This window comes from Tinamus guttatus, unplaced genomic scaffold (genome assembly GCF_059628265.1).
Source record: "Tinamus guttatus ecotype Peru unplaced genomic scaffold, ASM5962826v1 Tinamus_guttatus_pri_ptg000240l, whole genome shotgun sequence".
NCBI lineage: Eukaryota > Metazoa > Chordata > Aves > Tinamiformes > Tinamidae > Tinamus > Tinamus guttatus.
The window spans coordinates 3,969,109-3,983,695 of NW_028288774.1; the positions used below are offsets into that span (position 1 = coordinate 3,969,109).

At 38.0% G+C, this 14,587-nt stretch overlaps 1 protein-coding gene across 1 annotated transcript in view; it reads right to left on the minus strand.

Annotated features, from left to right (window-relative positions):
• CD44 (CD44 molecule (IN blood group)) overlaps positions 1 to 14,587 on the minus strand; it is a 54,524-nt gene continuing 39,937 nt past the window's right edge. The window contains exons 7-9 of the mRNA XM_088525773.1: positions 6,741 to 6,860; positions 5,275 to 5,353; positions 1 to 1,879 (exon numbers count right to left, since the gene is read on the minus strand). Of these exons, the coding sequence (XP_088381899.1) occupies positions 1,663 to 1,879; positions 5,275 to 5,353; positions 6,741 to 6,860 (416 nt within the window). The 3' untranslated portion in view covers positions 1 to 1,662. The remainder of the gene's footprint in view (positions 1,880 to 5,274; positions 5,354 to 6,740; positions 6,861 to 14,587) is intronic.

Sequence of the window (14,587 nt, forward strand, 5' to 3'; positions counted from 1 at the left end):
AGAAATATAATCAGAACAATCTTGTGCTTTATGGTCCAAAAAGGATCAGTTCAAGCTAATGCTAGCATTTTGCCAGCTGAGTACTCATCTTCCAATTAGCTTGAATGGAGAACCTGAAATAGCTGGCTTTAATAAAACAATTTCAAACGAAGATGCTATAAGCAGTGAACAAGAATATTGCAATAACCCAGCTACAGAATATTCCCCATCCCACTACTAATAGAGACCTTACTGTTTGCAATTGCCTTAAATTGTTTTTCTTACTTTTTTTTTTTGAGGCAGCTCAATTAAAAGATGTCAGTCTCCCGCCACTCCAACATGTTTTCTTAAAAATGGCACAGACTACTGGTAGCAAATAATTTTCTTTCTGATAATACATATCAATAATGCACAGCATCATATTTTAATACAAATACTTTTTCAAAACAGACATATAAAGACACAATAAAAGTATATGACAATGTGGCTGCAGCTATTTTACTATATTACATTCCTGGGAGAGTTTCCTTTAATTTTCTTTGTTCTTTTTTTGTAGAATTTCAACTTCTGCTACCAATAAGCAAGCTGCATTTCTTCTGGTATTTTTAAAAAGCAGAAAGAAATAAGCTGGGCAAAATAAAATTCTTCAGAAGTGACAAGACCATACAAAGGTGAGTTTTAAAATATCAGCACACTGGGGTAACACAATAGTTATAAGGAAAACAAGCCTTCCTAGGCTCAACATAAGGGAGCCTGGAAACAGAGGAAGATTCTTCAGCCCTCTTCTTCAGAAAATAAAATACTGTCATCACATTTGATGATTTCCAATTGTTTGATTTATATATGTGTGATTAAGCCTGGGATCATTCTATTTTATTCATTAGTCTAACTAACCATTTCATTAAAAACATACACAAACAGTGACCAATAAAGGAGGGAGAGCGAACAGCAATGAACACCTCCAAAACTCAAGGATAACTGTACAGATTAAGATAATAAAGTATAGAAGTTTATTATGTATCAGCTCATGTTTCATGTCTTTATTCCCCCTCCCAAGGAGACTTACTGTATGCCCAGACATTTAAAAATAGAGATAAATAAACATCCTTCTGGGTTTTTCTCATTACAGATCAAGTCATAAATTCTCATAAAATGTCATTTTCTGCCTGTTTTGAATGCATCTACCACTCTTTCTGTCTGGAAGGCAGGAGGTTTCTGAAGGGTTCTGAAGTTTTAGAGATTGTAAGGAGGCTTTTATGTTTTTAGCTTCATTTTCACTCTTGACATGTGCTCCTCACTTATTCTTGTACCATGGCAAGTTTAGTACCTTCAATGCCTGTAAGATGGAGTGACTGGATACTCCTGTAGCTCCGCACAGCGAAGATACCACATCTGGGAAAAACGATACAAATTTGTGTCTCTCCTAACAGCAAAGACACAGTAAGTGCACTCCATGTAGGAATTGGGAAATGATAAATGTATGCAACTCTTGGGGGCTTATTTCAGAAAGAAAATGTCAATTTTGCAACTTGGACATGATTTTAAAATAATTAAAAAATGAAGAAAACTTATGTTTAATTATGTCCAAAAGCGATCAGTAGCACAGTGCATCTGTGAACTCCTGTCCAAGTTCTTTGCGATTTTGATTTCCCCAGCTCTGATCTACTTGGTGTCTTGGTGCCATTACACTCCACTCTTCATGTCAAGCTCCTGATGATTTTGCGTTTCATCAAGGGTCAGGAATTCATCACATGCTCCTGTTCGGTCATTTGACTGTTCTTTATGAACCAAGTGCACCATTTCTTGCGATTTGCTGGCTTCTCCATTCAATCCACCCGTCTTCCTGTCTTCCACTGCCCCTTTGCCATTGTTAATCACTAGCTTTTTCTTCTGCCCGCATCTAGTAAGAAACAAAAAGAAAGTAAGCACCAGAAATGGAGACTAACAGAAATAAAAAAGCACCAGAAATGGAGACTAACAGAAATAAAAAATAAAAATTCTAGTCCATGTTGAGGAAAAGATGCTCAGTCACGACAACCTAGGTCATTGGTCGTTTATTGGAGCCTTAGCCAGTGCAGATCTAGGCTATGCAAGGTGGGTGGTTTCTCTGGACTGCATATTTCATTGCCAGATGAAGCCAGTCACCACAATTTTAGCAGAAACCCACTGATGTGATCAACAGCTACCTCTACTACAAACAGGACTAGTAAACACTACTGAAAGAAAATAGGAACAGCATGGAACTACTGAAAGAAACAATTTGCTAATACTTGAACATCTTCATATTTATGTATTTTGTATATATGCCACTCTAAGGACAAGGGCATGCTAAATCAAATGTCGGGCCAGATCTCTGAATTTTTTTTTTTCACATGTCTGGAAGTTTGGGTCAAGGGACCAAGCTGTAGCCTAGTTATAAAAGACCATGTTTTCCTTCTTTGCAACAGCATGTCAGACCCAGAATGCTGCCAACAGCCAGGGAATAAGGCAGGATTAAACTTGCTAATATCAACAGCTTAGATCATTAAGAAGACATTAAGGTAGAGAATAGCTACTGTGCTTTTAAAGTTGCACGCACTCCAGTGCTACCCAATAAACACTATATTTAAACCTTATGGAACAACATGAAATAACTCTTTAAATAGTAGTAATTAAAAAAAAAGAAAGAAGAGGTAGTTGCATAGCTGTCAGCTGTGCCTCACACTGTTAAGATGGTTCTCTGGCTATACTGTGCTGAATATTTAAATAGCCTGGTGCAAACTGAATATGTAAAACACAGCTCTCCAGAGGGACGCTGCTTTCTGAAGTCGTACTGACTTTGTCTGAAAGACTAATTTGGCAGTTTAATTATACTGTTATCCTTCTGAAGTATTTTTTCCTATGTTTACAGACTGACATGTGACAGTTATTTTAGCCAAAGTAGCTCAATTTGTCATGCTTCTATTATACAACACTTGGGAGCATTTCCTGTGAAATACTAAAAGAGGGAAGAGCGGTGGTGAATCTGCGCTGGCTCCCTGAGAAGCAGCTCAGGGCTCTTTCCTGACGTGCAGGTCGGGCTGGGTTGCACCTTGTGCCGGTCTCAGGAACGAGACTTGGCACCAGACTGAGGAGCGATCTTCTTTGCGACAACAGGGATAAGTAAATAAATAAACAAATAAAGAAATCAGAGCACACTGAGCCTTGGGCCGCTTTAATTTTTACAGGAAAATTTTAAACCATAGCTGTTAAAAAAAAAAAGGGAAATATTAAAGCCAAGTAATTTGCTGTTCACTGAGAAGAGCTGATTGCTTGGTTGAAATTCATTAAATCTCCCATGACGTGCTGACCTCGTACTGAGAAAGGCTAAATCTACTGTGTTCTGAATCAAGGCATTAAGTGGCTTGAAGCTAAAGCCTGTTCTGCCTCGGCTCCTTCAGGCTGCCAGAACAAGGAAAGTGAAAAACCTGCAGTTAACAGCAAGCCAAAACATGGATAACTCTCATTTTTTAAATAAAAGAATGCTTAAATTATTCTCTATTTTCTGCTCAGCTATCACTGAAATGCTCAATTATCCTCTTTTTCCAACTTCAAATTCTGTTATAGGACAGTAATAGTGTTAGTTTCACATGCATAATGTTGACTGCACAGCAACTACCTCGCTATGAATTTCAGTGTATTAGCATTAATAGATCAGAATAAATGAACACAGAATCCTTGATTTATCCATGCTATCCTGTATCAAATTATGTTAAAGCGAAATGTAGAAATCCAACACAGAATCCTTGATTTAACCATGCTATCCTGTATCAAATTATGTTGAAGCGAAATGTAGAAATCCATTTGTTTCAAACGTATCAGATTATGTCCCTGCTTCAAAAAATTCGCCTTGCAGTGATTAGTACATATTATTAGGGTCTAATCTGGAAATCTGTACACATACATACACCCACATGCACCTTCTCTCTTTCGGTCTCCTAGCTGCATGAAAGTGCTAAGTAAAGAACAGATTTTCCATTAATGATACCTAGCAGATAACTTATAGCTCTGAGAAGATCACTTCATTTCTCACCAGATGCTCCCTATAGGCAGCCATGCCAGCCCTGCTTGGCTGTTTCCATGGCAATGTTGGGCCGAGAGGGAAGAGACGTCAACAGCCTGTGCTTTCATAGACAGAGCAGCATGTCAACCCATGAGGCACACTACTCACACTGTGCATTTCCAGAGCCACTCGACAGAGGGAAAGCTGCAGTTTATGCTGCCTCACCATGTGCTTGATAGCTTATTTTAGCCTGTCTCTAATAGCACTGTCAGAGGAGCGTAGATGTTGTAGACACAGTTGCAGGGACAACATGCCTGGTGGCATCTCACTACCTCCTTCAGTGAGACTGTGCCAGTTTACTCCACCTGACAAGCTGCGTTCAGCTGGGCCTTCCTTGCCTCGGAGCAGCGTTGTGTGGTGCAGACTGGGGTGCTCCCTCACTACTGCGAGCAATTTAGCCCAGCACGTCACGACCTGGGGCACCCCGACCCTCTCTCACGGAAGGATTCGTGTGGACTTTCCTGCGACCTGCAGGTAAGTAGTTAATTTGCTCAAGAAGCAGGGAACAACATTATCCACACCGAATGTACTTTGGGAAAGAGTTCAAGTTTAACATTCAAGGCACAATAAGCTGTTTCTGACAATCAAGAAGTGGAGAAGGGAAAGCGCACCCCGAACCTCCTCTTTAGGCTACTTTCCTGCAGATTTCTGGCTAACCTTGCACAGCTTGCTGCACCTTCCCATTCCTCAAGTCTCTCCAGTGGACTAGAGTAACCGCTGTCAGCAAAACTCCCTGTTACCCCCAGCTGAACTCACTCCCCTCAGCCGCCCAGCCCCACAGTTCCTACCAATATGATGGCCGCCTGCGCTACTGCCTATGGCTTGGGAGGAACAAGTCAACCCTACGCCTGCAATTCTCTGATACAGCTCTCAGGCAGCAACTCTATCCCTGGGGTAGTGTCCTTGGTGGTTAATGGCACAGGATTATATTCAGCTCATCTCATATTTTTCATTCGCAGTGACTAGTACCTAACTATTAATAAGTAATAGTTAATAATTAATTCTCTCCGATCTGTCCACATTCAATTTCCATCTACAAATCAAGACTGAAACATTTCTTTACACAAATATTGCCCCAAGCCTTGAGTTACAGATCTCTCCAGTGGAAACTCTTTGCTGATTTGTACTGCTGTAGTCTTGCACGACGCTTTGAAGCCTCTCAAGGAGGAAAGTAAGGGAGCAATGTGTTCAGAGAAAGTAAAGGACTTGCTTACCTTCTCCGACTGTTAACAGCGATGCAGACTGCAAGAATCACAGCCAGTGCCACAAGAGCAGCAACTACAATCAACCAGTCTGTGGATGAGATTAACGGAAGGGAAGGAGACCCCTTAATATATCTCATATGGTTTTGTCATTTTGCAGAACTGCAAGCACACAAACCCTTTTGCGTTCATTTATACTGCCATTTTTTTTTCACCTAACTTGCATGATTGTTCATTTTACAAAGTGCTTCTGTGCATAGCAAACACTTTATCATCAATCACACTGAATACTCTATTAAAAAAAAAAAGCATTCAGCTGCAGGCAGGCCAACGCAGATGAAACACTTGATCATTCTTAATGCTTGCAAGTACTGCACTTTGGTCAGGGTAGGTGAAAAAGAGTTGTATCACTGATTTATTCCAAGCTAGGACAGGCTAAGTACTGAGACATCTGTAATCTTGGATTCAAAAGTAGGGTGACTTTGACATAAAGTGACATGTCTACCTTCATTTTTTTAAAGTCTTATTTTAGACTTGAGAGCAATTCCTGAAAAATAAGAATTACAAAATCATAATAAAGAATTAAAACTGGAAGAGACCTAAGAAGTCACATCACTCATTTCTCACTCCAGTGAAGCAGGAGTGAGAATATCCTTGAGAAATGTTTCACTTGCTCTCAAAATTTTGAATAAAGGACCTTCCCAGTAGTCTATTCTTTATACTTTACTGCCATGACAGACAAGAGCTCTTCTCCTAATAGCTAACCCCATTTTCTTTTTCATTTGAAATAAGTTTCATTGCACGAGTCTACCATGTTTCACATGAAACAAATTACCTCTTTTAATTGTTCAGTTACTGTTATTCCATGGTAAAAACTTGTATGCATTCTTTTTGCAGCATACTGATCTCACATCTACTTTGAGTTACTTTTATGGCATCCTCTACTTTTCCTATTTCATCAATGAAAGGCAAAGTTTTGAAATGAACATGGTACTTTGGCCCCAGATTTGCCAGGCCTAAGAAAAGTGTGTCTTACAAACAGCATTACTGTTAATATATCCCTGATCATTTATTTTATTTTATTTTGTAATAGCATCATGAGTTTGGGTTATTTCTATTCCATTTTAAACTGCAGATCTTATTCTGTAATACTGGTGTTTCAGCTATTATTTTCACTGAACATTCTCATACATATGACACCGCATATATCTTTACTGAATTTCGTCTACTTGATTTCAGATCAATTTATCAAAATTATTTAATTCTTAATACTTTTCTTCAAAAAAATCTCTTCTCTTTCATCTTCACATAAGTGGGAAGTTTTATGAGTTACAATATGCTCCATTCTTGAGATTACTAGTGAAAATTTATATTTGACCTAAATTTTCATCTCTTGCTTCAGTTTGTATTACCATTATTCTACGTTTAAGCAATAAAAAGAAATGAAAAGCTAGAAAAAAAAGAAAAAGTTTACTTACCTGGTATCCCACCTGATCTTAGTTGTGAACCTGTTGTTGTTGTGGTCTGTCCAGGGAAAGTAGTGGATTCATGATCTCCCATATGTGGTCCTTTATTACCATATATACTGGATGTAGATCCTAAAGAAAAAAATATCCATTAGGCCCAATATGTCTAATGAGTACTGAACAGTAAAGTACATAGAGTATAACGTAAGGAATTTAAAATATTATTAAATAACAAAAGATATTTATAGGAAGTTCACACTGAGGTCATTAGCAAGTATTTTAATGAAAACTTTTGCATATACTACATTCATCATACTCATACTATCGTTCCTTTTAGCACTTTGAATAAAAAAAATAATAGTTTTTCCCCTCTCCTGCTTTTCATTTTTAGCAAAGATATAATGTGATTAGATCACCAAAATGTGATTAGAACTGCCTAGAAATTTTGTAAGGACATCTGAACTTTGGCGGACTTTTTTTTAAAGAACTTTTTCATATATGTGATCAATGTCTTGCCTTTTGCATGGGAGGTGGAGAACAGAGAGAACAGGGAGGGAAAGAGAGGGAGAGGGAGAGGGAGAGAAGGAGAGAGGGAGAGGGAAAAAGAGAGAGAGAGAGAAGAAAATATTTTAAAACCTAGAAAAGATCAATCTAGAGATTTTTAAAATTTTACTTCTATTCCTACACAGCATAAAGCTGCATTTCTAAAACTTCAATGTGCTCATAAGAAAAAAAAAAGTGTAGTTCTTTCGATAGTTTTAAATTTGATAGCCATGTACATGAACCAGACTTTGAAAAAATCAAAATATGTTTTCTTACAGCAAAAAGTACTCTCTGTAAACTTGCATGTGGATCCCTCTTCCTTTATTAATGTGTTATGTAATTTGATTCTAAAATCTTAAATCCAAATGCACACTTCCAGTTTCTGCTATGATGGCCCTTAAACTTTAATGTGATTACAGTAATAAATCTGCTCCCATGTAGATATTCTGGATCCCAAGTGAAACTACTCTGATTATCTTTTTTGCCACTACACAAACCATATTGCAGTTCTCCATCTCTCTGAGTTCTTCCAGAGTCTGATAGAGCAAATTAAGTACTTTGCTCAAAAGTAATGTTCTTTTTCTTGCTCTTTAACACATATTGCAACTCTAGTCTGCACCTCTGATCTCATTTCCTAATAGCAGTTGACAAATGCAGAATTAAGCAGCGCATTTTTCCTGATGCTAACGTTAGCCAACGAGTAGTTCAGAATCTTCCAGATGTTTTCCTTTTTTTTATTAACAAGAAACATATTGAGTGATGAGTTGTTTTGTGCTATCTCACCACTAATTTCAGCAACTAAGTGATCTGAGCTGGACTCTGAGGCCTCTAAGAAAGCTGGCCAAGATGAAAATACTGACTTGTCTACCCCACACAGTGCATTTTCAAGGTGCTTTACATCATCCTTGAGAAATTACAGAGCTTCTCCAACTGCAGATCCCCTTAGATAGTTATGTAGACGTTGATTAACAATCCTCACGCTAACACAACTGCTGTCTCCTCACTCTTCTCCCCTCCACTGAGACAGGATGCACTTATGTCCCCTCATGTTCTTAGCTGGGGGATGTGCTTGCAGGAGGCAACAAGGGACCCTAAGAAACTTAAAACTCCATTTTGAAGATACGTTATTGTTTTTTTCTTCTTTTTGACAGTTACATTTTGGGTTCCTTCAGTGGATCCATTCTTTATTCCACTGGGATACTTGGACAGAAGATCAGTCATTAATGTGTTGTCAGGCCCCAGCTTAAGCACTGCAGTACAGAAAAAGCAAGTGAAAGAAAGCAGGGTACTACAGTGAGCAATTCGTCTGTCCAGAGAAGGCCTTTAACTACAGTCTGACAATACACTAGTGCTTCTCTCACATTACATTAGAACACTTTCACATCACAAAAGATCCCTCAATAAACAAACACTTTCCATCATGATGGTGTTGTCCTCAATATTTCCTTGTATTGTGATTTTAAAAATCCCCAACAGAAGATAAAGAAAAAAAATGGAAGAGTTATGAGCCTTTGCCAGGGCATTGACAACGCAGAGATTCTACACAGATATTCACCTTGCAAAAGATCTTCTAACCATTTCTTACAGGTTTTATATGCTTAAGAGAGAAAGGTAACTAACATTTTTTCATAGTGTGTAATGTCTGCACAGTAAATTAGGGAGACTGCTTGGACTCATTAAGTGAATAGGGAAATGAAAGTCAATAAACGAGCTTGTTGTAGCAAGAAACAATTATTAAAATAGATTGAACTTTGCAATAAAATTGTATCAATTTATGCATTTGATGCAAATGCCAAATGCATTTATATTGCTGTGCCTACATTAAAATACTGCAAGTCAGGCATTTTGATTGGGTATATTTTATTGATTTATATAAAATTATGAAGTAAAATGTAGACCAAATTCTACCTTATGATGTATGAGCTAACATTAATTAATATTAATTAAAAGAGAATCCACCAAATTTAGTGGAGCTATGCCAAGAAAAAGTGAAAAGGGAATGTAGACAAGCAGAGAAATATTTCTTCACTATGACAACAAATATCCTCTTTAATTTAAATCTGTCAAAAGTAATGTGATCACTGAATACAAATTGTAATTCCTAACTAATAATAATAATAATGAAAGAATGATCTTTAAAGTGTTTACTTTATAATGTTATAAATACATAGGTACAAAAATAAATAAATAAATAAAAACACAGAGCCTTGACAAAAATCTCCCCTGGCATAGTTCCACTAACTTCCAGGAAAGTACATAAAAATAGTATATGGAAAAAAAATACTTTTGGGAAGATGATTTGTACAAAAAATACATTTAGGAATAAGGGAAAGTCCCTTCATTTCCCATATTAACTTGTGACCACGAGGAAGCAGGATATTGTAGTGTGATAAATAAACATTATTACTGTTAACTATACTAACTTAAAAGAAAATGAAAGTACTCTTCACAAAAAGATGCTGTTCATAAATGTTTGTTAGAGACCAGAAAAAATAGTTATCATTAATCACTGGCAAGATACCAGCAGCAAATATACGTAGAGAAAAAGGCCATAAAGAGAATTACCTTCTGTTATATAGGTTTACCTTATACAGAAGAAATGTGGATGGAGGAAAAAGTGACATTAAGTGTTACATAGATGGCATTTGTGGCCATCAAACAGAAAGATAAAATACTAAAATGTCTTGGTGGACAAACTTTAGAAGCGCTTTCTAAGTTTTTGGTAGTGTAATATAATAAACATAATATTAACACATAAACATAGCACAATCTAGGAAGAGGTTATTCACAAAACACCACTTTTCAGTCTTTTGACCAAACTTAACTCTGGGATAGATAAAAGCTTACCTCAAAAGGCACCTAAGAATCATATGCATAAACATGTCTAGAAATGCCAAGAAGAAAAATAAAAAGTAATATATATAACATTAATCTAATCAAAGAAAAAAAATAAAAATATTTTCAGAATATCATCAGTCCAAAAAAATAACTAAATGATCAATAAAAGACTGCTTGTAAGTCATCGTTCTTACTGGTAGGAGGAGGGGTGTGTAATCGGTTAAGATGATCCTGACTGTCTGGAAAAACTCCGGGTATGAAATTGAGATGGGAATCATCCGTAGTAGTGGCTTGTTCACCTTCCCTTCCAGGTTGAGTGCCAGGTAACAGTGGCTCTTGGGTTCCTTCTTCTTGGCTGACAACGTCTGTGGACTCCGTGGCTGTCGTGATGATGGCGCGGTCAGCTTTAAACTCAAACCTCACACAACCACCACCTGCATCATCATTTCCCCCTTTCCCATTCCACAACAAGCCAGAGAATAGCTCCTCCTGCCTGATTTAAAGCACAGCAGGAAAGAAGCCTTCCCTTCTTCCACCACTGTCACTGCCTTCTAAGACTCTTAACCAACACACACGTGCCATGTTTGATGGGCGTTGGTTAATATGCACATTTCCCAGTGACAGAAGGAGAGGGAAGACTTCAGAAGAAGTGATCACAGAAGGAAAAAAAAAAAAAAAAAAAAAAAAGAAGATGACTGTAACTCAAGAGGCAGCAGCCACATCACAGCCAAAACTATGATGATCTGGCATGTCTTTTTACCAGCAAGGAGGAGAAAGGAACCAAACACAGAATTTGTGGGATGTAATTCTTCTCTCATTGCTCTTCCCTCACCACCATGACACCATTGACCAGTGATGGTGCTGCTGCTGAGTCACGGGATCAGGCCATCAGACAAAGTCCTCCAGAGCACCTCCAGCACACCAGTCACGGCACCAGGAAGCATACCCGGCCTGAGCACAGGCCTAAGCAGGACGCGGCTAGGAATTCAGAATCACCAAAGAGCATGCCTTGTAGAACAGTTAGAAGGCCACCCAGATACATGCTTCAGCAAAGATCAGAAACCACCAAATGTACCAGGAAGGATTCCCTTACACCCACTCCAGAAGTTCAGAATATTAACAATTGTCCAGATCCCACCAGATTGAGGTTTTTGCAATGCAAGTCCACAGTGAGAATGTTGTATCCGCCATGACAAGAAGGACAGCAAGAGGAGTTGAATTCAGAAGAAATAATGTCTCATTTCACACAGAGCAATGAAATGAGTTTGACCCATTATTCTTACTGGTACCCGTCAGTGGAGATTCGCCATCAGGTTCATTCCTACTAGCAGGATTCAGCCCAAGTAGCACCTCATCCCCAGGGGTGTTTGTGGCATGAGTGACACCTGCAGTGCCCTGTCCATGTTCGTTATCTGAAGGCAGAGGTGGCTGAGTTGGGTCTTCTTGATGGGCACCATCAGGAGAGGTAGTTGCTGTTATGGAGATGCTAGGTACCCATGGTTCTTGAGTCATTTCTTCCCCTTTGGGAATATCAGTGGATGCTGTGACTGCTGTGACAATGGCTAAGTTAACTTCAAATATGTTTACAAAATCCCACCCACATTATTTTTGTCTAATTTGTCTATCAGACACTGTCTTTTTCTTTTCTTGCCTATGTATAAACTATCAGAAAAAATACCAAGCAAACTAGATCTTCTGTATCTGTCAGATTACATTTGCTTTCTTCATTCCTTCACTAATTGTCTGTCAATTACTCTAGGAGTTTCTGATTAATGTCCTAGATCTCAGGAAGAATTGAAATATATAAAAACTGCAAAAAATAAATAGCAGTCATCTAGATCTGACTACTTAATACTGCCTATATCACCATGATAAGAAAAAAAACTTTTATCACATTATTTATTCATGCATCCATTCTTTCCCATGAGATTACTGTAAGAATCTATACTAGTCTCCCAACAGAAAAATTCAAAGTGAATTCATATGGAAAATTAAGGAATAAAATTATTTTATGAACTTCCTTCCCACATCATTCATGCAGTGCTCTTTTATAAGGACTGCAGCTCATACAAAAGAGGAAGGATGTCATAAACATTCCAAGAAACAGCACAAGTTTACTGAACGGAATTTCAGAATTCCCAACCACTATAAAATACGAAGTGAGTAAAATGGACTGAAATTTAACACTATAAGCAAAATGAGAAACCAAAAGATACATTTCCAAAGAACAGTAGCCTAAAGTGTTACCTTTCAAAACATCCAATAAATACTATTCAGCAGGGGAAAATGATATTATTTCAGAATGAATATTAGAATTTCTATCATTACACAGGAATAAAATTAGAATAATCTAAGTGAAAATATTTTAATATATTGTGAAATCTTATTTGGATTTTCACATTCTCAATTGACCTGTCAAATCAAATAAAGCTTAAAAGGTTTATGGCAATAAATTCTGAGGCTTTATGTCTGCCATATTTAGAATATTAAGAATAGGAAGCGAGAAAGAACTATCTTAATCTGCACAGTTCTTAGTTTTCATCACTCTTGAAAACCCCAAGTGATGTGTTTTAAGGTAATCCTGGAGAAAAATGGATTTTTTGGAAGTAAGGAGAAAGCACAAATATTAATTTTTTCTTAGGAACAGATTTTTGGAAAATCAAAAAGATTCTGAAATGTCCAAAGCTCTGATATATCATGAGAGTTCCATTTTAAATTATGAAATATTGGAGAAGAAATGCAATATTTATATTCTGCATAATTTAGATAGGATAAAATACAGGAATCATAAGTTCTTAAGTTCAAACTTTACAGAACTAGCTCAACGAAATGGAGAAACAAGTAATTTTATAGTTTTACAGTCTTAAGAGCATCCATGGAAAACTCAAGTCCTGCTAATATTTGTTATGAATATTGATTTAAAATCTATGACTCATTTACTACTTCTCATTTAGCAAAAAAAAAAAAAAAAATAGGAATTGCTATTTTCCCAGTACCACCTTCTGTTAATCATAAACATGAGAAAAAATGGGGTGCATATGAAAAGTTAGATCCAGAAAAAAACTACTACTAACTAACAGGAACTCTTGCTGAGATGATCACTTGCAACAAAATCATAAACCACTGGTTGCAATGGAAGTCTAAAACAAGAATACTGTGTTCCCCAAGGCAAGAAAAATAGTGAGAGGAGTTGAATTCAGAAGAAATAATGTCTCATTTCACACAGAGCAATGAAATGAGTTTGACCCATTATTCTTACTGGTACCCGTCAGTGGAGATTCGCCATCAGGTTCATTCCTACTAGCAGGATCCAGCCCAAGTAGCACCTCATCCCCAGGGGTGTTTGTGGCATGAGTGACACCTGCAGTGCCCTGTCCGTGTTCATTATCTGAAGGCAGAGGTGGCTGAGTTGGGTCTTCTTGATGGGCACCATCGGGAGAGGTAGCCGCTGTTACGATGATGATTTAATCAGCTGTGAATTCAATGTATATGCTACCAATACCCTCCCATTCCATTTCTGTCATCTTTGGGTCTCCTGTTGCTCTTAAATGAGAATACTTTTCACTACCACTCTTTTATTACCAGCAAAGGCAGACCCTTCCAGTCACCCACATATCATCACTGCCTTCTTAACTTTTTAATCAGTAACTTTCCTACATTATTTTTATCCACTTTGTGGCCTAGTCCACAAGTTTCCCAAGGTCAGTGGACATCAGAAACATAGGAAAAGGACAGTAAGAAGACAGGGGAACTCCCTGACCTGCATCACAGGCTGTCCAGAACTCCAAAACTTCAGTGCCACTGTCAAGCACTGTGACAACCTGCTCTGCATTATAGATATCATTACAAATGGTTAATAATCCTTTCATCAATCACTGATGTCCCTTTGTCACTCAAATCCATGTGAATAGTAACAAATAAGATACAATTATTGCAATTTCTTGTTCTTACTCGTAGGAGGAGGGGTGTGTAATCGGTTAGGATGATCCTGAGTGTCTGGAAAAACTCCGGGTATGAAATTGAGATGGGAATCATCCGTAGTAGTGGCTTGTTCACCTTCCCTTCCAGGTTGAGTGCCAGGTAACAGTGGCTCTTGGGTTCCTTCTTCTTGGCTGACAACGTCTGTGGACTCCGTGGCTGTCGTGATGATGGCGCGGTCAGCTTTAAACTCAAACCTCACACAACCACCACCTGCATCGTCATTTCCCCCTTTCCCATTCCACAACAAGCCAGAGAATAGCTCCTCCTGCCTGATTTAAAGCACAGCAGGAAAGAAGCCTTCCCTTCTTCCACCACTGTCACTGCCTTCTAAGACTCTTAACCAACACACACGTGCCATGTTTGATGGGCGTTGGTTAATATGCACATTTCCCAGTGACAGAAGGAGAGGGAAGACTTCAGAAGAAGTGATCACAGAAGGAAAAAAAAAAAAAAGAAGATGACTGTAACTCAAGAGGCAGCAGCCACATCAGAGCCAA